This window comes from Arachis hypogaea, chromosome 9 (assembly GCF_003086295.3).
Source record: "Arachis hypogaea cultivar Tifrunner chromosome 9, arahy.Tifrunner.gnm2.J5K5, whole genome shotgun sequence".
In the NCBI taxonomy this organism is placed as follows: domain Eukaryota; kingdom Viridiplantae; phylum Streptophyta; class Magnoliopsida; order Fabales; family Fabaceae; genus Arachis; species Arachis hypogaea.
In genome coordinates, this window is record NC_092044.1 from 117,294,763 (window position 1) to 117,320,839 (window position 26,077).

At 26.7% G+C, this 26,077-nt stretch overlaps 2 protein-coding genes and 1 long non-coding RNA gene across 3 annotated transcripts; 1 reads left to right on the forward strand and 2 right to left on the reverse strand.

Moving 5' to 3' along the window:
* The first annotated feature begins 3,756 nt into the window (after positions 1 to 3,756).
* LOC112712479 (probable choline kinase 1) lies at positions 3,757 to 8,339 on the forward strand. Its single transcript, XM_025765375.2, has 8 exons — positions 3,757 to 4,085; positions 4,282 to 4,694; positions 6,873 to 6,994; positions 7,089 to 7,284; positions 7,387 to 7,504; positions 7,604 to 7,651; positions 7,767 to 7,867; positions 7,971 to 8,339. The coding sequence occupies exons 2-8, from the start codon at positions 4,338 to 4,340 to the stop codon at positions 8,106 to 8,108; spliced, it is 1,080 nt and encodes a 359-aa protein (XP_025621160.1). The 5' UTR covers positions 3,757 to 4,085; positions 4,282 to 4,337; the 3' UTR covers positions 8,109 to 8,339.
* A 1,551-nt stretch (positions 8,340 to 9,890) lies between these two features.
* On the reverse strand, positions 9,891 to 11,297 carry LOC140175441 (uncharacterized). Its single transcript, XR_011866242.1, has 2 exons — positions 10,976 to 11,297; positions 9,891 to 10,134 (listed from the first exon to the last, which is right to left on the reverse strand). It is a non-coding gene; the product is annotated as an uncharacterized lncRNA (long non-coding RNA).
* Positions 11,298 to 13,252: 1,955 nt separating this feature from the next.
* On the reverse strand, positions 13,253 to 23,599 carry LOC112712480 (probable aquaporin NIP5-1). Its single transcript, XM_025765376.3, has 3 exons — positions 22,846 to 23,599; positions 14,684 to 15,168; positions 13,253 to 13,801 (listed from the first exon to the last, which is right to left on the reverse strand). The coding sequence occupies exons 1-3, from the start codon at positions 23,077 to 23,079 to the stop codon at positions 13,597 to 13,599; spliced, it is 924 nt and encodes a 307-aa protein (XP_025621161.1). The 5' UTR covers positions 23,080 to 23,599; the 3' UTR covers positions 13,253 to 13,596.
* Positions 23,600 to 26,077: the final 2,478 nt, after the last annotated feature.

Here is a 26,077-nt window from a genome sequence, read left to right on the forward strand (position 1 = left end):
AATATATATAATATATATTTATATTTTTTAAAGAAAAGAAAGTCGGTTTTATTTATTTAATTATATATTTTGTGCGAGGATGATCCACACGTGATTCAGGTGATGAAATTAGAAATGGAAGCATGTTAAAATTATCATATTTTGAGAAGTTGATCAAATCCAGATAGATCACGTTCATACTTAGCCCACTTCTTATTTACTTTTCACCTAACTTTCTTTGCATTTTCGATCTTTTATTATATATATATATATATATAAAAGATCTGATTATTTATCCTGGAACAAAAATTAAGAGTAGTACACAATATGACAAGTCCATATAATATATTTTAACTGCACTTCCCACAGCTTCATGCATTTAGTTCTCTCATCTCTCTGCTCCTAAACAATAAATTTGTCTCTACATGATTAGAATAATATTTTAAATTAGTTTTTTTTAAAATATTATTGTAGTCACATATTTCAATTAGTATCATTTTTTTAAACTTTGATTTTGGAGATAAGCTAATTTTGTATCAGATGATTGTTTATATAAAAGAATTGATATGAAAATTTTTTAAGATTATTACATATTTATTATTAAATATTAATAGAGACTAAAATTAATAAAATGATATAATTTAAATAATTTATAAAATTATAAAGAATATATTAAATTTATAATTAAATATAATTAAAAACTATTCCCTAATATTATTCACATAAAAATTATATTATTATTTTATACATAGTTTTGTAATTTTTTATTTAGTTTTAAATTTTTATCGCTTATTTTTTTAATTTATATATTTCTTTTAAAATATTTATTATATTTAATTTGGAGAGAATACTAATATTGTGATTAATAATTAGAATCAAGATTCAATTATTTTAAAAAAAATTAAGTTAATTTTATAACTATTAATATAAATTTTTTATACTAATATTAAATTATATATATAGAGAGATTATTTTTAAATAACAAATATGAAAATTAATTATTTTTATTTGTGCAATAAATTTAATATATAATTAAATATAAAAGTATGTATATTAAATTCTTTCAAGTTTTAGATAATGAATATTAAAATTAATTATTATTAAAAAAATAAACTCTTCTTTTATATGAAAATAATAACTAAAAAATTTATTATTTAATTTTTTTATCTACGGATACCTTGATCTTTTTAGCCAATAAGACTTTTATTCCTTGCGACCTTTTATAAGAGTAGTTTAATTCTAAAAAATTTTTCTATCATAATATATAATGTCAGGACAAAGTCGACATAATTTAAAAAAATATATATTTTCATAATATTATTATAAAAAAATTAATAAATTTATCTAATAAAATAAAAAATTAAACAATAATTTAATAATTAAAATTTATTGAGAATTAAAGTATTTAACTTAATAATGTTACCTAAATAATTCTCTTTAATAATTGAAGAAAAATAAGATAAAAGAATGTTTAATTGAAAATATAAATATACATACATACTTTTATTTCTTAATTTTTGTCATAACCATAGCATATATTTATCCATTTAAGTTGTCTATAACATTATCTTTTAAATATATATATGATAAGATAAAAGCAAAATAAAATATAAATTTGATGAGCAAATAAAATCAATAAGTGTGACGACACTGATGATAATAAAATTTGTGTTGCAGACTTTTTGGCATGTGCTGGTACCCCACAGACATAAATGAGTTGTGTACCTTCCCATGAAACATCACCTCTCTTTTTTTTTTTTTTCATTTTCGCTATTTTCACGTAATAAACAAATCAATAAACCATTTAATTAATAGACTTAAACATCACGATTAACCCATTTAACTAATTAAAATAATGCATTTCGTGTATAATTTTCCTTTCAGTTTTTGGGTGCATGCTAAGTTGCTAAGTGTGCTAAGATTACTTATCTTATTTTCTATTAAAATATCCCAAGATATCATTTAAGCCAACATAGTGACAAACTTATTGCTCACCCTAATGTGACAAGAAAAATTAAATAAAATATCTTACTTATTATAAAATTTTCAGTGTCCCTTGCATGCACTCGTTTTCAACGCTCATTGCCAAAAAATCAAATGAAAAACTCAGTTTTCAGTTTAATATTTTTTTAGATAAGGAGAAAAATACATTATATCCTTTCTCTGTCAATGTGCATACCAAGAAATAAAAAGAGTGTGTATTTATTTATTTTTTTTAATTTTTATATGTATTTTTTGTTTTTGAATATATAAAAAAGTTTTAGCCGTGTAAACTGATTCTGAACGGCTTCATATGTGTCCACAATCAATCATACGTGGCGTGAAGGACGCGGTTCTATGTTCTAACGTCTAAAGGGATAAATTTGACTTTTCCTTATTCTATTTTATCTTATTTCTTTACATTTTCTTTCACATATAGTATTATAGTAGTAATTAAATGATTACCAATGAGATCACCTGTAACAAATTCCAAGTGAAATGATTTCATATATGAATTTATTATTTAACATTATATTATATATCGTAATATCATTTATTCCATCATTATAAATTAATTCTAAACTAAAAAATTTGTTAAATAATGTAATAAAATAATAATCTTAAATCACCTTTAGTCATATAACATCTAATTAATCCACCCTAAAACCCATAAAATATATAACTTAACCAATAAGATAGCTTGTTCTAGTAAGTAAACTCTTCTTTTGACTTATATGTCTTGCTTGCTACATTGAATTATATAAACTGAATTTTTTCTGTATTAATTATAATATGAAAAAATTAATTTAGATTGTCCAAATGATCAGTTTATTTGTCTGTTTAAATAAGTATCATGTGTTTGAATTTATCCCGTCTTATATATCTAACAATTTATTAGCCAATAATAGATTTTTGAATAGAATTTAAAATTGTAACGAATTAGCCTTTAACCTGTCAGACTAAAAAATATTATAAACAAAAAAATTTATAATATAAAAAATTATTAAAATTTTCTCTTACATTAATTAATGTACTAATCAAATAATAAATTATTAATAAATATTTATAACAAAATCACTTTAGAATAGATGATGTAAATTAATTAAAAAGAATAAATTATTTTATTTATTTTTAAAACATCTAGTAATGACTCTTAATATATTATGCGTATAGAACCTGCATAGCTATCTATAAGTTTGACTATTATATATATAGTTACCCGTTATTACTTGTGGATCACAGGATCAGATTTCCTGACTCATTACCTGATTTTTTATTAAAAATTTAGGAGTTAAACTATTTACACTCATCTAAACTTTATCGACATAATTAAATAAATAAAAATATTATTTATACACTAAAATTAATCATTAAAATTAATTATTATATATTTATATATAAATATGTATAATTTAATTTATTTTAAATATATAAATATATATAATTTAATTTATTTTTAATATTTTATATTTTAATATATATTATATTTTAATAATATTCATAATCTATATATAATTAAATAATGAAAACCAACGTGTAGTTGACAAAGATAATTAATATTTTGATACATTATCTAAAATTATTTTACATATATATGTAATTATACGATAATATATTAATAAATCGAATTATTTTTTATGTTAATTATGTAAATAATTATTTAAAAAAATAAATATAATTAAATAATTATATAAAATATTGTATATTATCATTACATCAGAATTAAACTAATAATAACAAAAATACCAACAATAATAATAATAATAGTATAAAGTAGGACTCCAAGTTGTTCCTTGTGTCTATAAATAGAGATGGAAGGTATCATTGGTACCATTTCTGAGTTTCAGTTTCTCACAAAATCTCTATAAAGAAGAAGCAGCTTTCATCACATCATTTCTTCTTTTACTTCTTCTTCTTCTTCTTCTTGTCATCATCCCTCACGGTTGTCGATTCCTGCTTTTTTTTTTTTTTTTTACCTTTTACTCTTTTTTTCAACAACCCAATTCCCAAAACATAAACTTTTTTGGTCTCTTTCACGAAATCTTCACTTGCACAAGGTTGCTTTCAAAGCTTCAAACTTCAAATCTCCATTTTTGTGTCACAACAGTTTCCCCTGTTTTCCTCAGGTGAGTTTCCCCATAAAAAAACTCTATCGTACTTTTTTTTTCCTTTGAATTTTCAATAATCAGTTAAAGGGTCATACAATTATGCTATTTTCTCTCAATTGGGTCCTCAAATTTTGAATCTTTTTCTGATTTTATCGTGCATGCATGGAAACCACTAATAACTTCATCATATCTATCTCTCTGTTTTTTTTTTCAGCTTCCCCTGTTTTGAAAAAGAGCTCTCTGTTTTTTCTTCCTTCTTCGCAATCAAGAATGGCCATAAAGACAATCGAATTGTTGAAGGGGTGTGCTTCCCAAGAAGAGATGATGGAAGTTCTTGCAGCTGTGGCTTCCGATTTGGGTGATGTGATCGAAGATTTGAACAACTTGCAGGTGATTCCACTGAAAGGTGCAATGACCAATGAGGTTTTCCAAGTAAATTGGCCAACCAGAAATGGTGGCGGCGGTTTGAGGAAGGTTTTGGTTCGATTGTATGGCGAAGGTGTTGAGGTTTTCTTCAACAGAGAAGAAGAAATTCGAACCTTTGAGTGCATCTCGAATCATGGACAGGGTCCAAGGCTTCTTGGAAGGTTCACCTCTGGCAGAGTTGAAGAGTTCATTCATGCTAAGGTTTGTCATAATAATCTTCTTTTTTATTATTATTTTTGTTTACTTTTAATCTTTTTTTTCTAATAATTTTTATAACATGTTGGGTGTTGAGATTAATTATGATGCAAAGAATATGATAAGTCAATCATCCAATGACATGCTTTTATTTGGAAGACTTTTATGTTTGTGGAGATTGAGTCTACTAATAATTTTTAGAATAATTATCCATCTTAGTGTTTGAAATTTTTAAAATTAAACACTTTAATCTTTTAATTTTAAAATACATAAAATAGTACAAAACAGGATAAAACAATATAGTCGAATTTGATTTGAAAAGTGAACAAAAAGTTTAAAAATTATTAAAATAATTTCTGAAGTAACAACAACAATAAAGTCTTATCCTACTTGGTAGTTAAAATAATTTCGAAAACAATTTTAAAAATTTTAAAATAGTTATTTTAATGATTAAACTAATCAAATTAGAGGAGAGTTTATTGTCTAACAGAAATAAATATTCCTGGGTAATTATTCTAATTTTTATTGATGTAAGAATAATTCATTATTTAATATTTATATAACTTTTTTATACTTGCAAAGTCATAGTAGGGTATCAGCATCCTTAGAAAATAAAAAGTATAGTGAATGAGGTTTAGATTGATGGTTATATTTGAGTTTTGAGCTAATTTAGTCATACAAGTTGGAGTTAATTTATGTTTTCTTTCGAACTTTATCCTTGGAAATTTTGCTAAAGATATTGGGGAATTGCGGAAAAGTTGGAGAAAGTTTGACTTTATATTCTGCACTAGAAAACATTATCACTCTTTTCAGGGGTGATATTTGATGGTTGGACATCTTTCCAATGATGATACTCTCCTGAATAGAAATTATATTTCTACAATTTTAATATTAAAAATATATATTATAATATTAATAATATTTCAACTAAACAGTGTCTTTAGGTGGAAAAAAACATCCATACCCAAAAGAAATCAAACATGTCCACACACAGCCTAATTTTTACTTTTTAATAAATTCCTTTTTGAAGGGGTATAGAAAACATTGAAAATATCAATATATTATTATAAGTTTCATATATACCCTTAAAAAATTAAATGCATAAATTTGGTTGCAACTTGCAATAATTATAATCTAATGTTTGAGCTTTGAAGAACATATGCTCAATTTCAAAGTTAATGTTTGAGCTTTGAAGAACATATGCTCAATTTCAAAGTTAATGGGAATTACTAGTCCATTTTACTTTATTCTGTAGTAGTCAAATAGCTTTTCTTTGTTCTGAATTCGCCATTTTCTGACTTTATTCCCATTTTCCTTTTAGCAAAGAATGGTTAGTATTGCCTATTAATTGTTTTTGGTTCAATAATTTTGAAGCATCTTGAAGATATTAAATTGAATGCTTGACCCAAAAGAAGATATTTAATTGGATGGTGCTGAATCACTAGAATGAGATCAGATTCTCAAGCTGATTCTTTTTTTTTCTTTCTTTTTTTTTTTTTAGCAAAGGTGCCTCTTTTTTTCTTATTCTTATTCCTTCCCTGATTGATTGATATTTCTGTTTGTGGTATTATACTAATTACTAAACCAATTTGCTTACATGAATTGAAGGGTATCTTAAAAGTGTTGAGCAAATATGGAATTATCAGACTTGGAAGTCTTTTTGACTTGGTGTCTATTTCATTCATATTCATTTATACTATAATATTAGATTATCAAAGCAATTAAGTAATTTAGGAACTAAGGTTTCCATTTATACTTCCTTCAAAATATGCAAATGAATGTAATAGTATCTCCCTTTGAACTAGGCACTTCATTCCTCTATTTGAGTTCCAGAAGTGAATACAAACTATATTGAGTAATACTAGGTAGACAAAAAAAACAGCCAGAACTTGCCTTATTTAGCATTCATTAATTGTCGCAACAATTAATAAATGCTAAATAAGGTAAGTTATGACTGTTTTTGGCTGATTTTCTTTGGTTACCAGACATTTCCGATATTTCTGTATGATTAGTCCTTTTCATTAGCTGTTGATGACACTTTGAATTCGCAGTCGACTGAAATCGATTCATCAAGTCTTTCTAGAAGTAAAAAAGAATATGTATAATTTGATTAAAAAAAGCAATATTATTTGCATTTGTAGCATAAGTATTGTGTATAATGTGCTGTTTTTCTTCTCCTTCTAGACTCTCTCAGCTGCCGACCTCCGGAACCCGGAAATATCTCCTTTGATAGCCTCTAAGATGAGAGAGTTCCATTCGCTTCACATGCCGGGTCCTAAGAAGATTCAGCTATGGCAGAGACTAAGGTAAACATAGATTTCTGAAGTTAAGGTGTTAGAATTATTATAGCTATGCATAATCAAAATTCTAAAATGTTCTCCCCTATGTTGTTATTACCAGGAATTGGCTTAGTCAAGCCAAGAGTTTGTGCTCTGCTAAGGATATCAAAAACTTTGGTTTGGACAAACTAGATGAGGAAATAAATATGCTTGAGAAGAAGTTATGTGAAGGATATCAAGAGATTGGTTTCTGTCACAATGACCTTCAATATGGTAACATAATGATGGAAATAGAGACAAGGGCAATAACTATCATTGTAAGTTATCTTCAAATTTCTCTCCTTTTTTTCCCCATTTCTTATGTTATTTATATGATTTGAACTTGGTATTAATCTTATCTTATTTTCCATGTTATATAGGATTATGAATATGCCAGTTACAATCCTGTTGCTTATGACTTGGCGAATCATTTCTGCGAAATGGCGGCCGATTACCACACGGACACCCCTCATGTTCTGGACTACAGTAAATATCCTGGTAGGTTTTTAGATTAGATTGTGTCAAGTTTGTTCTTGAGTTATTATTATGAATTCTAGCAAGATTTTTGCTGATACAATTTTGACATTTTTATGGCAGGACTAGAGGAGCGCCAACGCTTTATTCGAGTCTATCTGAATTCAGAAGGTTCATCCACCAACCTATTCTTTCTGTCAAAGAATCAATACTAGCAATTAGAATTCCAAAGTTATCAGAACTTGAACATGTTTGTAAAATTTGTTTTGTGAATCTTTGTACACAGGAAAGAAGCCAAGCAAAACTAAAGTGGAGCAACTACTCAACACTACAGAGAAATACACTCTTGCAAACCATCTATTCTGGGGTTTGTGGGGGCTCATTTCTGTAAGTTTTTCCAAAACTAAATCTTAATTTTAGTGTGTGCTAATTATGATTTATGCCTATTATTGATTTATGTATGCATGTTTTGTTTTGTTTTGTTTTGCAGAGTTATGTTAATAAAATTGACTTTGACTACAAAGAATATGCAAGGCAGAGGTTTCAGCAATATTGGTTGACAAAGCCTGCTTTGTTGGATTCAGAAGGCAATGTTTCTGAAGATGAAATTGTGGCATCCTTCATATAATTACCTTCTTAGCCAAGTTAATCTTAATTAGTAGTATTTATTCAATAACAACCTCTAATGGCATGATCATATGCAGTGTTATATTTGTAAATAATATAATCACTGACAATGTGTGATGAATTTTTGTCATTTTTTTTTCCTGTTTTTACTAATATAGTTGCTTATCAATGATCAATCCCTCTCTCTGGGGATTGAGATGGTGAATGAAATTGAGAATTACTAGTTATGTTATTTGCAATATCTTGTTAATTTTCTGGCTCTAACATAGTTAAGTAAGAACTAAACTGATGTTATGATTGGAAAAATTTAAATAAGGATGGGATTGTATACAATAGTTTTAAATATAAAAAGGTTTAATTACTCTATTGGTCTTTATAGTTTTGTGAAATTTTTAATTAAGTTTTTATATTTTTTTCTTTTAATTGAGTTTTTGCATTAAATTTTTTTTAATTGAGTCTCTATACTTTTTTTTTTCTTTTATGTAGGTTTCTGTACCAATTTTTTTTTTAGTTGAGTTCTATAAAATTAAACCAATTACTGCTAAGAGGGACTTAATTGAAAAAAAAAATTAGTGCATAGATCCAATTAAAAAGAAAAAAAGTATAGGAATCTAACTAAAATTTTCGCAAAACTATAAGGACCAATAGAATAATTAAACCATATAAAAAATAAACAGTATTGTGAATTGCTTATTCCAATTTGATCAATTTGCTCAAAAATTTTTTACATCTATAAAATTATCTTTTAAAATTTAAATAAGTATGAGATTGTAATAAATAATTATGGCAATTATTTTATTTCACTAATATATATATATATATATATATATATATATATAGTTGTTGTCTAAATAATTACTATTGCCTTAGAGAAGCTTAAATAGGATAATTGAAGCAAAGATCAATTACAGATTTGATCAAAATTAATTATGCTAACATTATGAAAAGATAAAAATCGATCATAACATAAGAATTCAAAAATCAAGTCGACTTGTTGAATTGGGAGAAAGTATAGACAAAAAAAAAAAAAAATACTTTCAAGCATCACAATTAGCTTAAAATGTTCTTTGAATAGTTACACGTATAAGATGCTACTTTTTTCAATTATTCATTTTTCTAAAGAAAATTAAAATCTCATAAAAAGCGAAAGAGCTTTTTTCTTAAATCAAGATGCAATATAATAAGATGAAATCCAAGATTCTTGAAGAATAGTGTTATAGGATTCAGCAATGACTGAACAACCAATTATTCCCATCGCCAACATTGCAATTCTCAAGTTAATTACCATGGATTAGACTTAATATAAACTTAAAAAATATTGCTTAGTGTCATTATATGGAATATTCTTCGCTTAATTTAATTTGTTTCTCCTCCTTACACCGAGAGCTACAAGTATAAATACCACTATATAAACAAACAAAATAATAACTTCTTATTGTACAAAAATAATATTGTTATAGGATAGTTTATTATTTTGGTTAGCCTTGCCTACCTCTTAAATTTGACGAAGGGTTTGCTATGCTGCTTAACGTTTTTTTTTTTTCTTTCTATTATTTGTATCAGAATATAGGACAGTTTTTGTTCTCTTCTTTGCAGGGCAGTTAAAAAGAATAACATGTTTAACTAGAATTAAATATTATTATTTAATGAATTATTTTATTTTGTTTGAGCGAACTGCATTAGGCGTTTTTTTTTGTTGTCTACGATATCTTCCAATCCGATAGATTAAGGACTAATTCATTGTAATTTTTGCTCTCTGTTGGGTTTGCTTGGTAGTCATAGATAAAGGCAATGTTTAAATTATTTGCGAGTTACGTTCATAACAAAAAAAACGGTTGTATGTCAGTTTACACGGAATTTATTATTGTAAATATATATGTAATAACATAAATAATAAAATTAAGTTGGGTTAATTTAGTAGTTAAGTCACTAGTCCACTTAAATAAGTGTTCGATTTGAATTCCAACCCATTGACCAGCAGTAAATCTTTAAATAAAGTTCTGATCTGCGACAGATTAGTCCTTAGTCTGCCATGTTAGAGAATACCGTGAGAAACAAAAAAAATAATAAATAATAATATATTACAGCAATAATTTTTTAATTATTCAATTATTTCTCTCAATGCCCAATATTAAATTAATATTTTTCATAATTCTAAAACTATTTTTCATGTAAATATAAACATAGTTGTGAATGAGTAAAGTTCTAAAATTTTGATATACAAATTGGAATAATGGTACAATTAAAGTCAGGTTATAACTCATTATAAGAAAAAGATTACAGGTCTTAAAATTAGCGAGGTGGGGGTAAATTTTAAGGTTAACGAGTTATAAGTTATTTAGGTGAAACAGCATAACTTTTTTGTAAAAAGAAAAGTCTAGGGTCAACAACTTTATTAAATTCTGACCAGCATGTAACCAGCAAAGAAAAGTGAGCTACTGGATGAAATCTCACACCAATCTCACACCATTAAAATCATCATTGATAGCTATTTGATGGTTACAAATTACAAAAATTATTGCCCCCTAGCATTTCTTTTTGTAAAATTCACTAGTAAAATGTAAAAAAAATTTGGGTAAAAACTCAGGTGAAGTCGATTTTACCGTGAAATTGATATTTGAGAGCCGTTAGATAAAAATTTAATCAAATCAGTCAAATCATCTAATGGCTCTCAGATATCAACTTCACATCATTGTTAAACCAAAAACTTGATTAGGGTTCGCGTTAGAGTGATGACATTAAGTGTCACGCTATAGATGAGTTGTTCAAATGACTAATTTGTCCCTAATATATAAACACAATACGGTGTCGTTGAGTTTTAGGAGTTTAATTCGCAAGTAATATTTTTATTTTTGCTAATTAACTTACATGGACATACTTGGCATAAAGTTTCTCGACGCATTTCCTGAATCTTTTGGGATCAGTGGGTTCGAGCAAATGACATTCGGAAACACAACAGCTCATAATGCATGTTTGCCTCTTTTCGTGACTATATGAATACTGTTGCCTGCATTGCTCGATACAATTGTTCAACTTAGATGCAATATAATAAGATGAAATCCAACTGTTATAGGATTCACCAATCACTGAAAAAACAACTATTCCCATTGCCAATATTGCAATTGCATGTCTCATACCATTATTCTTAGCCATTTGTCTCTCTTTTTTTTATATGCCAATTATCTCTCAAGTTTACCATAGATAGATCTGGCTTTATATAAACTTAAAATATTCCTTAATGCCATTATATGGAATATTATTCTTCGCTTAATTTAATTCGTGTCTCCTCCTTATACCAAGAGTTACAAGTATACATACCAATATATAAACAAAAAATTTAATTGTTTTTAGTAAAAAATTTTAATTAGTTTTTATATTTTTTTTTGATTGAGTTCTTATACCATCTTAGATTTTATAATCAAGTTCTTGTAACGACAAAAATGTTGAAATTAACGAAATATTTTATTAAATAAAATGAATATACATGATACTTAATTAAATATTCTGTATAGTTTAACAGAATATTTTGTTAGTTCTAATATTTTTATCATGATAGAAACTTAAATAAAAATAAATAAATATAAAAATCTAACTACAAATTTAATAAAATTTCTCATGGTACAAAAATAATAATGTTGTTAATTATACGATAGTTAATTATTTTGGTTAGCCTTGCCTACCTCTTGAATTTGATGAATTCATGAAAATAAAACGCAATGATATAATAATGCTAGTTGAGTTTTTCATAATAAGTTATTATATGATATAATGGTATTAATCAACAATGACTAAATACAGGTTAAAAGAATTAAAACAAAAGCTAGTTGTCCAAAAATAATAACATTACAACAAAAAATCTAATATGGATCCAGAGTGCTCTGATCTGTGCAATAATATTATGTTATCCTTTAAAAAGATAAAGATATTTCTCTCCTACTAAAAAATATCTTTCCACATAATCTACACACATTTAACTTTTGATCTCATTTTTTTTATGTATTAGCCAAATATATGAACCTTTAATCACAATATATTACTAAAAAATTATATGGGAATTGTTTTATACCATTTACTTCATTTGATTGATGTTAGCTTCTATTGCTTATATATAATTAAAGTATTGATACTTAAACATAATTGAAACTAATGATAACAAATTAAACCGAAAATAATATAATATAATCAAGCATAAATTATCATCATTTGATTAACTAAAATTTTTCTCCATCCGTCAAATTAAATAATTTATTTAAGGGTAAAGTGTTCTTTTGGCCAATATTTTTTTAATGTTTTCAGATGTATTTATTTTTAAGAATTATTATTTTAATTTTATCTATTCTCTTATATTTTTTAAGCGTCAATCATTTGTCATTTTTTTTCTGTATTTATTCTTATCCCATCCAAAAACTTAAGGGTAAAAATTGAAATAATTCAAAATATTGAGAACAAAAAACATTATTCGAAACACATATTCATTATTTTTTTTCTTCTTTTTCCTCTTCCAACCCTGCCGCTTAAAAAAAATACAGACCTAAATACTTATAGAAAAAGGCTAATTTTTTTAATATAGATTGTATGTTATGTATTATTATTATTATTATTGAAATTATTAGTATTTTTTTAATATAGTGTTAATTTTTTAAAATTATTATTAAATAAATTGGATGATGAGATTTGTTGAGGGATGAAAAAGAATATGAAATGAGGGTCCGATTTCAGTGCATATAATTTTTTTTCAAACACGACACAAATCCATAGGTTCAATTTCAACATTTAAATTTTATAATTGTTTAAAAATAAAATCGGATAAGCACAAAATCAGATGCACCGACGTGTGGATGCACAAAATGAGAATTTATTATTTTTTATTATTATTTTTAGTCATAAATTTAATTTTTTTTAGTTTAATTATTTAATAATATATTTTTATCTTATATTTTTAAATATTATTAACTAATTAATAATTAAAAATAATAAATTTTACTTATTTTTTATTTTTTTTATAAAATAATCGTATTACGTAAAATAAATTTAAATCTTTTAATGTGATTTTTTATTATTTATTTTATAAAAAAAAAAAAGAACAAATTATTATAAAAATAATCACACTTGATCTTTTAAAATAAAAAGTTAAAATTTAGAGGATAGACACAACAGTAGTTCTTACTATAACTGAATCAAACTACAATACAAGCATGACATAGTCAAATCACGCTTCACGCCCATTAGCGTGAATGATAACGCAAAACAAAACACACCATACACTCTTTTTTGTTTGTTTTTTTTTTCCTCTTCTTAGTATCTTATCATTTTTTTTTTCCATGGATCTGAGATGCACACTATACACACTTAATTTCACATAACTAAACATAGCATAATTAACCAAGGATCCCCCCACACATTTTATTTATTTAATATATATGTGGTCCTAATAATATGAAACAAAAAGGGAGGGGGAGGTAGCAGCATGTGTATATGTGATTGATAGGCTAGCCTGCCCTGTCACGGAAGCTCCTAGTCTGTCGCGGCGGCTGAGCATCGCTTTCCTGCAGCTTAACCAGCGTATAAACGCCGGCGCCTGCAAGGGCACCCAGTGTTGGCGCCACCAAGTACAGCCATATGTGTTTGTAATTCCCTGCCGCTACCGCTGGACCCAACGTTCGAACCGGATTCATCGAACCGCCGCTTGTTGGCCTAACCAATTATTCAACACATACATTCACCTTTATTTCTTAATGCTATGAGAAAAAACGAAATCCTCAAAAAGATTTTTAAAAATAGACAAAATAAATCTATCTTCTAAGTTTATTATATAAATGTTTGTATCAAGTGGATGCATAAATTGATTTTTGATAATGATCAAGTGATACCTTCACATTCTAAAGTATTTTTGCTCTACTTTTGTCAAATTCTTCATCAAGTGAGAAGAATTTGATGTTTCAAGCTAAGAGTTGCTGCATGACTAAAAAATAGCAGAAAATCAACACAGTTTTGCATAATAATGGTGGATCGCACTTACAAATAAGAGTGATTTTTTCTTCAATAATGTTCAGTGCCAATAAAAAATCAGTTAAAACAGTCTATAATTATTTTATTTAGAATACTTGTATAATTTTAAATGTAATAAATATATAATTATAAATATTATGAGTATGAAATTATAGATGTTATGTGATATAAAATAATTTTAAATATTCCCTTATATTGTTATACATACTACAAGTTAGTGCTATCTTATAATTTCACTTAGGAGTTAATTAACTTAACCTACTGACACGTCATCTAACAGAATGGAAAAACGGTTAATTGCTAACTACCACTAGCTCAATCAGTTTCTAACTACTAATAACTGGTTTACAAGCTGACTCATCGTCCCTTAAGCTCCACTTGGTCTAATAACTTCAATAGAACAAAATAAAAGGAAATTTTTTATTTTTTCAAATTACGAAAAATACTAGGAGTGAACATTTTTAGCTTAAAAAAATAGAGAATTAGTTTAAATGTAAAGAAAAAATCGTAAATGAATGAATGAATCAGAAAGTAAAGAAATGAAAGGTTCCATAATTACGAACGTACCCTGAAATGAGAATGTTGAGCAAAACAGTGGCACCAACAGCTATACCAGCCAACTCTCCAACAGCACGAGTATCAGTGGCAACGGCAGTTACAACAAACATGAGAATGAAAGTGATGATGAATTCAGTGGCAAAGGCCTGGCCAACAGTGATGTTAGAAGGCACGGTGACGCCGCCGGAGAGGTAAGGGTGGTAAACGCCCTTGAGAGCAAAGCAGGCGCAAATGGAGGCAGAGACTTGTGCGGCAATGTAGGCAGGGACATGAGTCCATGGGAAGTGGCGAAACGCGGCGAAGGCGATGGTGAGGGATGGATTTAGGTGGGCGCCGGAGATGTGGCCAATGGAGAGGATTATGAACATGACGGTGAGGCCGGCGCATGCTGCGTTGCCCATTAGAGTCTCTGCTCCGTTGTACTTGTTGTTCACAATGGGCCCTGCTGTTGCTGCAAATATCAGTATGAATGTTCCAACAAACTCTGCTCCAACCTGTTTTGCATTTTTTTATATCTTCATCAATAACACTTCTCATATTATCATCATTTTCTTCAAACATGCATGCTTTATGATCTTCCCATGTCACTCTCTCTTATTACTATTAGACTATATACGAATTTTTAATTCCTCTACCGTACCTTCATAATATTTGAAGGTTCATTTCCCTGGTTTTTTACATTTTTATTGTTTTAAGTGAGTATTCATGACCTATAACATTGATATGATACAAAACATCATAGAAGATATATAGACATATAAATTTTAAAATTTTATAAAATACAGAAACATCATAAAACATTATATATATATAAAGATTTACGTGATTATTCATAACAAATTTGTCTTAAAGTAAAGATTTTTTTTATTTAAAGTTCAAATTAGTTTTTAAATGATTATTCATTTTTAAAGTGATTTCTAAAAATATTTTTTGAATTAAATTTATCCTTCAAAAATTTTAAATTAATCATGTTAATTTTTTTTTATCATTTTTATTATTAATATAATAAATTTATGAAATTAGATCAAATCAAAATCTAATTGAGAAAAAAATTTGAGGCATTGAAATTCCTTAATTTAGGGGTTGATTTAATCTAATTTCATAAATTTATGACGTTAGCTGAAGATTAGAACTACTAGTTTATGGTGTTACTTAACATGCCATATCAGCAAATTTTGATCTCATTAATAAAAGAAGTGAGAAAGGATTAATGTGATTAACTTAAAATATTTGAAGAATGAATTTAATTAAAAGTTTTAGCGTTTGTTTTCAGGTACTGAGACAGAGACTGAGAGATTGAGATTTAGTATCGTGTTTGTTGGTTCAGAGACTGGTACTAAAATTTCTGTCTCTGTCTCCAAAATTTCAGTAATTCAGTATCTCCAAAAAGTAGGGACACAGGAGACTGAAATTTTTAGAGATGGAGACTGAAACTTTAATAACATTTTATACCTAAAATACTTTCATTTCAATTAATTAATTCCAATTTTACCCTTTGTGCAAATTAAATTAGAGTTTCATTCTTGTTTCAATTCCTGTCTCCCATTTTGCACCAAACAGAATACTGAGATTTGTTTCAATCCCTGTCTCTTAGTCTTAGTCTCTCAGTCTCAGTATTTCTGTCTCTGTCTCTCCACCAAACGCTACCTGAGAGACAGAGACTGAAATGAGTTTTAGTATTCTGTTTGGTGCCAAGTGAGAGACAAAAATTGAAACAAGAATAAAACTCTAATTTAATTTGCATAAAGGATAAAATTGGAATTAATTAATTAAAATGAGAATATTTTAGGTATAAAATGTTATTAAAGTTTCAGTCTCTGTTTCTAAAAAATATCAGTCCCCTGTGTCCCTACATTTTGGAGGTACTGAAATACTGAAATTTTGAGGACAGAGACAGAAATTTTAGTACCAGTCTCTGAACCAACAAACATGATACTGTGTCTCAGTCTCTCAGTCTCTGTCCCAGTACTACAAAACAAACCAAACGCTACCTTAGGGACGAATTTGACTATTTACTCATTTTTTGTTGTTGCTTATAGTATCTCTTCAGGAGACCAAATACTAATCAACCGCAAATAAACTTTATTTAAGGGTCTATTATTGATCAATGAGTTATTATATTCATAATGCAAAATTTGAATCTAGCTATAACACTTACTTAAATAAACAAGTGAGTTGATTATTCGACCAACTCAAGTTGGTTGTTTTTATATAAAGATAATAATTAAAAAATATTAAATAATTTAATATATTGAATTAAATTATCATATAATATTTTTTAATTATAATATTTATATAAAGATATTTTTATATGAATTGTTATCCTATTTTAACTCAATTTAATCGCATTGAAGGATAAGGCTAAAATTAGCATAAATTTTTAAAATTTTCAGTTTAATAAATACAATATATTTTAAAAAATTTATGGAAAATTTCAAATAGTTTTAGTAATTGCATATGACCGCCTCATTGAATTCTTGCTCAGTCCATTAATGGTCTCGTTACTTCAACTTGAGGATAACTTAAAATAAAGAATCAAGAGTATAGTACTATTAAAGTTAAAAAAAAAAAAAGAAAACATCTTTTAAACAAAAAATTATTTATTTATTTAATATCTTAAAACTTGTTTTTCGTTTTACTAAAAATTTGTTTTTGTATTCTTAACTAACAAGTGATCTAAAAATATTTGTTATTAAAACTCATCATATATTATCACTATTTTAACTATTTTTTATATTTAATCTTTAACTATACTAATTTATAAGCATATCAAATGAAAAATACTATCCATCTCAGATGAAAATATCAAGTAATAAATAAAGATAAAAAATGTGCATTTAATTTGCGTTTTTTATTTTTATTTTTATTATATTCTACTTTTAGGATTTTTAATAAAAAATAGTAAAAAAAAATAAAATTTTATTTTCTGATTTTATCTCATATTTTTTTATATATAAAACTTAAAAAACCTAAAATATTAAAAAAAATAAATAAAAATACAAACCGAATGAACTTTGAATTTTTTTTTTCCTTTAATGTTTGCTTATTAATCAATGCCCTTTGACTCTTATTGAGAATATAAAAGAGGAAATTACTTACAGAGAAAGTAACTTTTAATGTATTTGATATCTTATCTTTCCTATTAATATTTTTTTTAATTTTTGACAAATATCCTAAGAACAATTTTATTAAAATTCTAAAAATTTAATACAAGGGTTTGGCCGGAGAAATCAACAAAAGAATTCTTGAATCGATTAGCATTTCTGAGAATATATATTTTGTGTTTGAAAATAACTATCCACCCTTAAAACGTTTGTTTCACAAATAATAACTATTTAATTAGCAAATTAATATAATTAATTAAAAATAATTTGACAAATTAATTTTAAATTCGTATAACTTAATATAATAATACATCTCAATCATTATTATTTAGCAAGTAATGAAGTCAAAGAGTAGTAAATGTTGGGTCTTGGGTGTGGCCGATGAGACCAATGAAAAAAGACCTCGAATTGAAGAATGAGAAGAAGGCTAGTAGCAATTAGCAAACACAAAAAGTCAAAGGATAGAAAATCAGTGCCGCCCTAAATGCATAAGAGGTCAAAGGAAAGTGACTACTCAACTCCCCTAAAATTTTTAAAAAATAAAAAAAGAAGAAAAAGAGAAGCTACTAGTAATAACTAATAAGTCAACGGGTCAATGGCAATACAGTAGTAGATAGTAGCAGCAACTAGCAAGAGACCCAATCGATGAAGACGGGAAAGCTAAAATGCTGAGTTGAATTTTGAATTAAACCACACCAAGGAACAGATAGTCAAGGGAGATGGCTATTCGGCTAAGAAAATCCATCTGCTTTGGAAGAAAAAACATTATTATTATTATTATTAGAATTTTGCTTGTTAGAATTTTGCTTGTTAGAAATACATTTTTTTAAAATAATTAAAAGTCCAATTAATAATTTACAAATATAAAAATATCATATTTATATTATCAGTTATGTCCGACTTGATGTGCTTGATTTAGAGGTACACATGATTCGACCCGATCCAATCTCAAATATTTTAGGAGCTAATTTGGTGTGATTTTATCGAATTTAGAGTCGGATAAGGGTTTTAAAGATAGATCCGATCATTATTTCGAATCGGATTCGGGCCATGGTTCGGGTCACCCAAAATCAGCCCGGTAGCCCAGTTATCATACCCAATTAATATTTTGTGTTATTAGGGATAGACCATAACTATTTTTATGTGGAATTTAAGTATTGTAAAGTTTAATATTTTGTGTTATTAATTATTATAAGACTATAAATTAATGTTTTATGTTTAGAATGCATAATATTGTGTTATTTGTATTGATTTAAATATTTGGTATTATTAGACAATATTAGTAATGATTGTGGTTATGCTTTAGTATTGATTGTGGTTATGCTTTAATTTTGAAGAAGCGTTGGTTCTTATTATATTTTTCTAAGTGAATTTTATCATATTAAATAATGGTTGGAGTCTTGAAAATTTGGATATTTTTACATGCTAGCTTACAAGAAGGTATCAACGTAATGTAATATTAATGGCTTGGTTTTCACCCGGTATTATTGTGACCCGAAAGTGTTTTAGTTTCATCTGGTTTAGGGCCAGATTCGAGTCTAATAAATAGACCCGGTGTATATTTCGGGTCGGGTCTGAATCACATCAAACCCGGTTTTACCTGACTCATGTGCACCCCTAGCTCGATCTTATTTGTCTGATTTGGTGTGCAAAATTTTAACTGTTCTTATAAATATGCTCATATATTTAAATATGAGATTTTAACGGAAATGGATCCTTTCCAGTTTTTTCAACACTTGAGAAAATGAAGCATGATCTCTCACCTTTAATTCTATAAGTGTGATAAAAAATAAATATGAGAGAGAGAGTAATAAAGGATTAGATTTAACAATTGACACCGTTCAATTTTTTTCATTGGAGAGGATCCACTCCCAATTTTAACAACTCCAAAATAAAAGGGACTAACCGCCCCACAAAAGAAAAAGAAGTTACAAAGTGATGTGATTCAGTCAATACTTACCCAACCTCATAGATGTCGGATATGATAACGTAGTTCAGCTCTACTTATTTATTAACTGACTCATAAAATATCTCCTAATAATTTTTAAGGGAGATCTCAACAACTTCTCTAACAAAAAGATACGGTTATATACCATCAAAGGTGGAACTACTCTAAAAGATGATTATCGATTCTACTATAAATATATTGAGATCCTCATATATATTCAAGTCCCAATCTACTATAAATCTACTTAAAGTCTTTGTTAACTTAAGCATCAGATACCATTCCTCACAATAAGGGTGGAAACACGTCAGGTCAGGCCAGACTTTACTCTTAACAAGCCTCGCCTGAAGTCTATTAAAAGACCTGATACTTTTTTTTATAAAAATAAAAATATTATTTAAAAAATTATTTTTTAATAAAAATATTTATATGTAATATATCGTATTTAATATTTATAAGAATTTTTAATTTTTTAAATTATTTAAAATATACAAAAATATTTATAATAAAATATAATAAATCTAAAATATCTCATAATTTTATTAATAATAAAAAATTATTTATATATTTAATTATGTTTTAATAGGCTCAAGCAGATCTGACAGGCTAACAAGACTTATTAATGAGTTTAAGTCTGACTTATTAACATATTAAGGTTTTTAAAAGAGTTTGAATCTGTGCCTATTTATAACAGGCCAGACTGCAAGCCGTCTGACCTTGTTTTATCCCTACTCACAAATTGAATATTATTTAAAAAAAAAATCTGTACCTCACGTTTAAGTCTAAATCACTGTTTAAAGTAATTCTCGAAATAACTACTATGTAACAAATCAAATGATAAAGATCCAAACTCTAAATAATCTATGAGACTAGGATGATCCATAACTCGTATTGAATTAGATAATCCAAAAGATTATATTCTATGTCAAAAAAAAAAATATTCTCTACAACTTTTTTATTAATAGAATGATTGGTGCATGTAGCATAAATAATATTCTTTTCGTTTTTAAATAAGTGTCAATTTTGTTGACATGCTTTTTTATTTTAAGTTGTTGAAATGTGTTAGTGCCTATTTTTTCAATTTCAATGTTAGAATTGGCAGTTTTTGTTCATGTTAAGTAGGTCTCTGAAATAAATACAAAATTTAATAAAAAAAATAAAATTTTAAAATTCTAATGTACTAAGTATATCAATAAGTATATCAATACTATATTAAGAGTAAAAAATCGTTTGAATTTTTTAACTTATATTTTTAAGATATTCTTCAATTAATTTCTATAAAAATTTTATCTAAATAAAAAAAAGTCAAAATACAAACATTTTAATAAATTTTAAAAGTGAATTCGACATTTATTGGACGCAATGGCTAGCTCTTTTCTTTTGACTGGGATTGATGGATGATGATGATAATGAGTTCATGATGAGAGAGTTATGGATCCACACTCATTTGACTCTGTGTTTTAAATCTATAAAAATATATAAATTGACAGGCTTAGGCTACTATTGCTCAATTATTATATACATTATTCAAGTTATTTAAAAAATATATATATATATAGTTTTATTTTTTAAATATTGTTATCATCTGATTAGAAAGGGAAAATGACAATCTCTCTAGCTCCCACACACATACATATATAAAATAATTTACAAATTTTAGTTCATTTATTTTAATACTGCATATTATTAATATGTAAAATATTTTATTTTAACAATCAATAATTAAATTTCGTTTCATATTAAATTAATTGGATATAGTCCTTTTTAATTAAAACTAAAGTGTGGCGTAAAGATTAAGGAATTAGTTATTGTAGCTTATATCTTTTGTTAGTTAAGCAAAAAGCCAAAAATACTTATTAATTGGGACAAAAAGCATATAATAATTTAAATTTGTTTTTGTAACTTCACTTCTTTTTGTATGACTAATTTAATATATATTTGTAAGACCAAGCGTATATTCTATTATTATATTTATAGGGATTAACACTTACATCCGTAAGTATTAATCACATAAAATTATTTGAAAATAAAAAAATGTGGAACTAAAAGCTAAATATTTATAGAAAGGATTAAAAACCAAAATAACATGACATTCAAAACAAAAAAATACTGATGTTTTTGTATTATTATTATTATTATTATTTAAATATATATTTGGACGTTATCGTTGTAACAGTAATAGAAACGGTTTACTTTGGCATTCACTACATCACACGCTTCTTTTTTTTCTTTTTTTAATTTGATAAAACATGACACATTTATAATAGCATAGTTGGATGATAATTGAAAAAGTTATATTAATAATATATTAAAATAATAGATATTTTCTAATACTTTATAGTACATATTGTGTAAAACTGTTTGCATTATCAATCAATGTTGTAAGACAACTTAATCATATTGTGTAAACATTATTTTTATATTATAATAGATCAAAGTTATTGGATTCATGTTTTCTCATCTTAACTTTTCATATAGTTTAGTAATATATTTTTATTTTCACTAAAAAAAATATATATTGACATTCGTGTTTTTTCTTTTTGTTATATACACCGTACCGTACGTTTTAATAAAATTATCCATTTGGATGAAATTATAAAACCACACTATTGATGAAACATTCCCAATCAATATAATTCATAGAGATATATATCCTTAAACCAAAACAATAATCATGATAACAATTTTAACAATAATAATAATGAACAACAACAGTTCTATGCATGTCTGTTCAAGATTAATTGTTCACATGGCTCCAAACACAGACATTTTGCATTATTTTATTAGTCTCCCATTCAAGCACTTCACTTAGAAATTATTGACTAAAAATATTGATTAATATAAATGAAAATTATTAATCTTTGAGATTTTTTAATTTAGTTATTATCATTAGAAATCACTTAATTAAGAGAAAATGCAACAATATATAGAAATTAAGACGTAGAAATTCAGGTGCAGTTGACTTCACGTGAAGTTGATACCTGAAAGTCGTTAAATGATTTGATTGATTTGACTAAATTTTCATCTAACGACTCTTAGATAACAATTTCACCGTGAAGTCGACTTCACCTGAGTTTTCACCAAATTAAGATTAGTGGATAATTAGTGAATTAATTACGTACCTTTTGAGCGAGAGACACATTTGGCATTGGAACACCAACAGTGAAATCAGTGATGCAACTATGGCTCTTACTCATGGCAGCTGGCAAACACGTGCCGCACCTTCCCGCCATTGTAAACGACGGTTCGTGTGTCAGCGAGTCCACTCGAAGCGACGTGAACAGCGGCCCTCCCGGAGTATCCGGCGTCGCCGGCATAGGCGCCGCTGTTGGCGTCCCGGTCTCCGATTCCGGCATTCTTTTTTTTTCTTTTCAATACAAGGTAATAAAGAAAGACTTAACTGATAAAAATGATAAGGATTGGATAGAATAGTGGATAGTGATACACCTAAGGGTTAAACACTACATGATTTTTCAAATTTGGGGATAAAAAAGTAATTTTTTGGGGTTTTTTTGGAGATGTTAAGGTAGAAAGAGGAAAATATTACATAATTGGTTGGTTTTTATTAAGATTTTTGCTAAGGAATAGAAGGGGAGAAGGGACCCAGGTTGGCGATTACAAAGAGATGATGATTCTATGTAGAAAATGGAACAAGAGACATAGATGATATGAATTTGGTGTTGTTAAGATTGGAATAATGGAATCAAGGGAAAACTTGTGGTGGTGGCTGTGATCCAATTTTGAAGTTTGAGAAAATGGAAAATCAAAGAAAAAGGTAGTGAACAAGGTGGAGGAGAGAGCTAAAGGTGGCTTAACAAATGGGGAAATGAAAAGTAGTTGGTCAACGACGAGTGAGGGAGATGGAGGAGAAGCCATGGGTTAGTTAATCCCTACTTATATGAGTTTAATTATTTAATATATTAAGTGATTTGTATTAGTTGAGTGGTCAACTCATTTGTTCCTTTAAGTAAAGGGATCTGTGATGGCAGACTTTATATTACCAAAATTAAATTATTAAAAATATCATAAAAATATAAAATATTACATAATTTTCCGATTAAAATATGTTTTATTGAATAATCGTTTAAGTTATAGAAAAATGGTTATTTTTTATATAATTATAATAGTTAAGATTAAATGTGTTGATATAAAATGATTTTATGCTGATTAATATAAATATAAAAATTAATTAATTTCTATGATATATGAATTAATAGTACTAAATAATAATAATTATTATCAAATAAAGAGTTAAGGTAGTGGTTATATATGAAGGTTTGAGTCGGTGAGTTGCTTGCATGATACCCGAATACAGCACACTTTGAGTGATATTATAATCCAAAAGTCAAAGGCCGTTCTTGCATTATTGCTTTATTCTTTATTATGTGATAATTATGCAATTTATAATGTTCTGTTACGTGAATTTGTATTTTTATGAATATTTTTTGTTTTCATCATTATAAGCTAATTAGTTTGATACAAAATACGGCGAACCCACATCGATTAAATTGCACTAATCAAATATTCTGTATTCTTAGGTAGTTTTTAGAAGAGAGATAGATACCAAAAAATTTATATTAAGAGACAAAAATTTAGAGATAGAGACTAAAATAAATTTTAGTATTTTGTTTGGTGTAAAATGAGAGACAGAAATTGAAATAAGAATAAAATTTTAATTTAATTTATACAAATAATAAAATTAGAATTAATTAATTAAAATGAGGATATTTTAAGTATAAAATGTTATTAAAATTTCAGTATCTGTCTCCAAAAATTTTAATTTCTGTGTCCCTATTTTTTGGAGTTACTAAAATACTGAAATTTTAAAAATAAAAACAAAAATTTTAGTACCAATTTTTAAACTAACAAACATAATATTAAATTTTAGCCTCTTAATTTCTATCCCAATATTTCGAAACATGTTATCTTGAACTCTAGTAGCTTGCACAAAGTTTCAAGGAAAGCACTCTTTGAAATTATTTTTTTCTTTTTTTTAAGAAGAAAAAGTTCTACCTTTTTAACAAATTAATTACTCAAGGATTTACCAGCGAATAAAATTACAATAATAAAATAAAATTATAGCAATAATTTGACTTCCAAAAATAATTTTATTAATAGTGTTTTTGTGTTAAAAAAAAGATTAATTATATCATTCTTCAAAATTGTTAAAAAATGGTGCACTATGTAGTCATTTCCGTAATAACACGTGCTATTAATTAAGATCAAATTATCATGGAGGACTTTATGATATGTAACTTGTGAACTAATAAATGTGTGTAACTGTGTTGAAAAGTTTAAATATGAATTTTTTTTGGGTGACTTAAATAAATTAAAAAAAAACAAACAAAATAAAGGAACTATTTAAATAGAAGAATAGTTCCGTTTAAGGTTAAGTGTTTGTTTGAATGCTATTATTTTGATAAAAAAAAATTTAAAAGAAAAAATATTTTTTTATTTTTTAGTATGTTTGGCAAATTTTTAATAGTAAAATTTAAAGCACTAGAAAAATAAAAAATTTCTTTTTTGAGAAGTTATAATTTACATCTTTTTTAAAAGATATTTTTTCCTTAAAAAAATATGTTTTTCATGTAATAAATAAACAAAAAAATACTTTTATGTTGTTATACCTAAACATAATTGATAGATAAAAAAATCTTTTTACATGAGATACCAAAACATAAAATTACTTTTACTTTTTCATAAGATCTTTTGAAAAAAGATAACTCGAAAAAAGATGTTTTCCTAGAAACTCACCCAAACAAACTCTTAAACTTCTTTCAAGGTGAAGCAAGCTTCACGTGAGAAAGTTGTAACTTCATTGCCATCTTTGTCATAGTGTCTGCCACCGTGTTTGCATCTTTCATAATCAAACGAAAGTTAACACGCCAATTCCAATGCATGATATCTCTTATTTTGAGCACCAATGGATCAATAAACCCAAAACCATCTTGGTGATTAGTAACAAGATTAAACACTTCCACACAATTCGTCTCACAAATAACATATCGTTGACCCACATCTCAGGATAAGAGATATCCTCTCTAAATAGCAAATAATTCCCCCTGAAGAATACCATTACTCTCAATCATTCCCAAACACCTCCTTTGTCAACTCTCATTACAATCTCTAATAACACAAGCAAAACCAATACTATCACCCGAACCAGGATAACTAGCATCACAATTAATCTTGAAAGTACAAATGGATAGAGAATTCCAAAAACCATTTAGAGTAGAAAAAAGAGACATATGTTGTAATTAAAAAATATTCCTAAACTCTTTTTTTGAAGTTAATGCCAAACAAATCACTTTTTCAGAGGCCAAGTTTCATGAGGATTAAAGATGTCATTATTCC

Bases quoted from the DNA above. Each gene is read 5' to 3' on its own strand.
- LOC112712479 (XM_025765375.2), top strand. From the start codon at position 4,338: ATGGCCATAAAGACAATCGAATTGTTGAAGGGGTGTGCTTCCCAAGAA. The intron at 7,652-7,766 runs GTTCATCCACCA...CTTTGTACACAG, and splicing joins AGTCTATCTGAATTCAGAAG to GAAAGAAGCCAAGCAAAACT. The intron at 7,868-7,970 runs GTAAGTTTTTCC...TTTGTTTTGCAG, and splicing joins GTTTGTGGGGGCTCATTTCT to AGTTATGTTAATAAAATTGA.
- LOC112712480 (XM_025765376.3), bottom strand. From the start codon at position 23,079: ATGCCGGAATCGGAGACCGGGACGCCAACAGCGGCGCCTATGCCGGCG. The intron at 15,169-22,845 runs GTACGTAATTAA...AATGCAAAACAG, and splicing joins ATGTGTCTCTCGCTCAAAAG to GTTGGAGCAGAGTTTGTTGG. The intron at 13,802-14,683 runs GTACGTTCGTAA...ATAATTGGTTAG, and splicing joins CTCAACATTCTCATTTCAGG to GCCAACAAGCGGCGGTTCGA.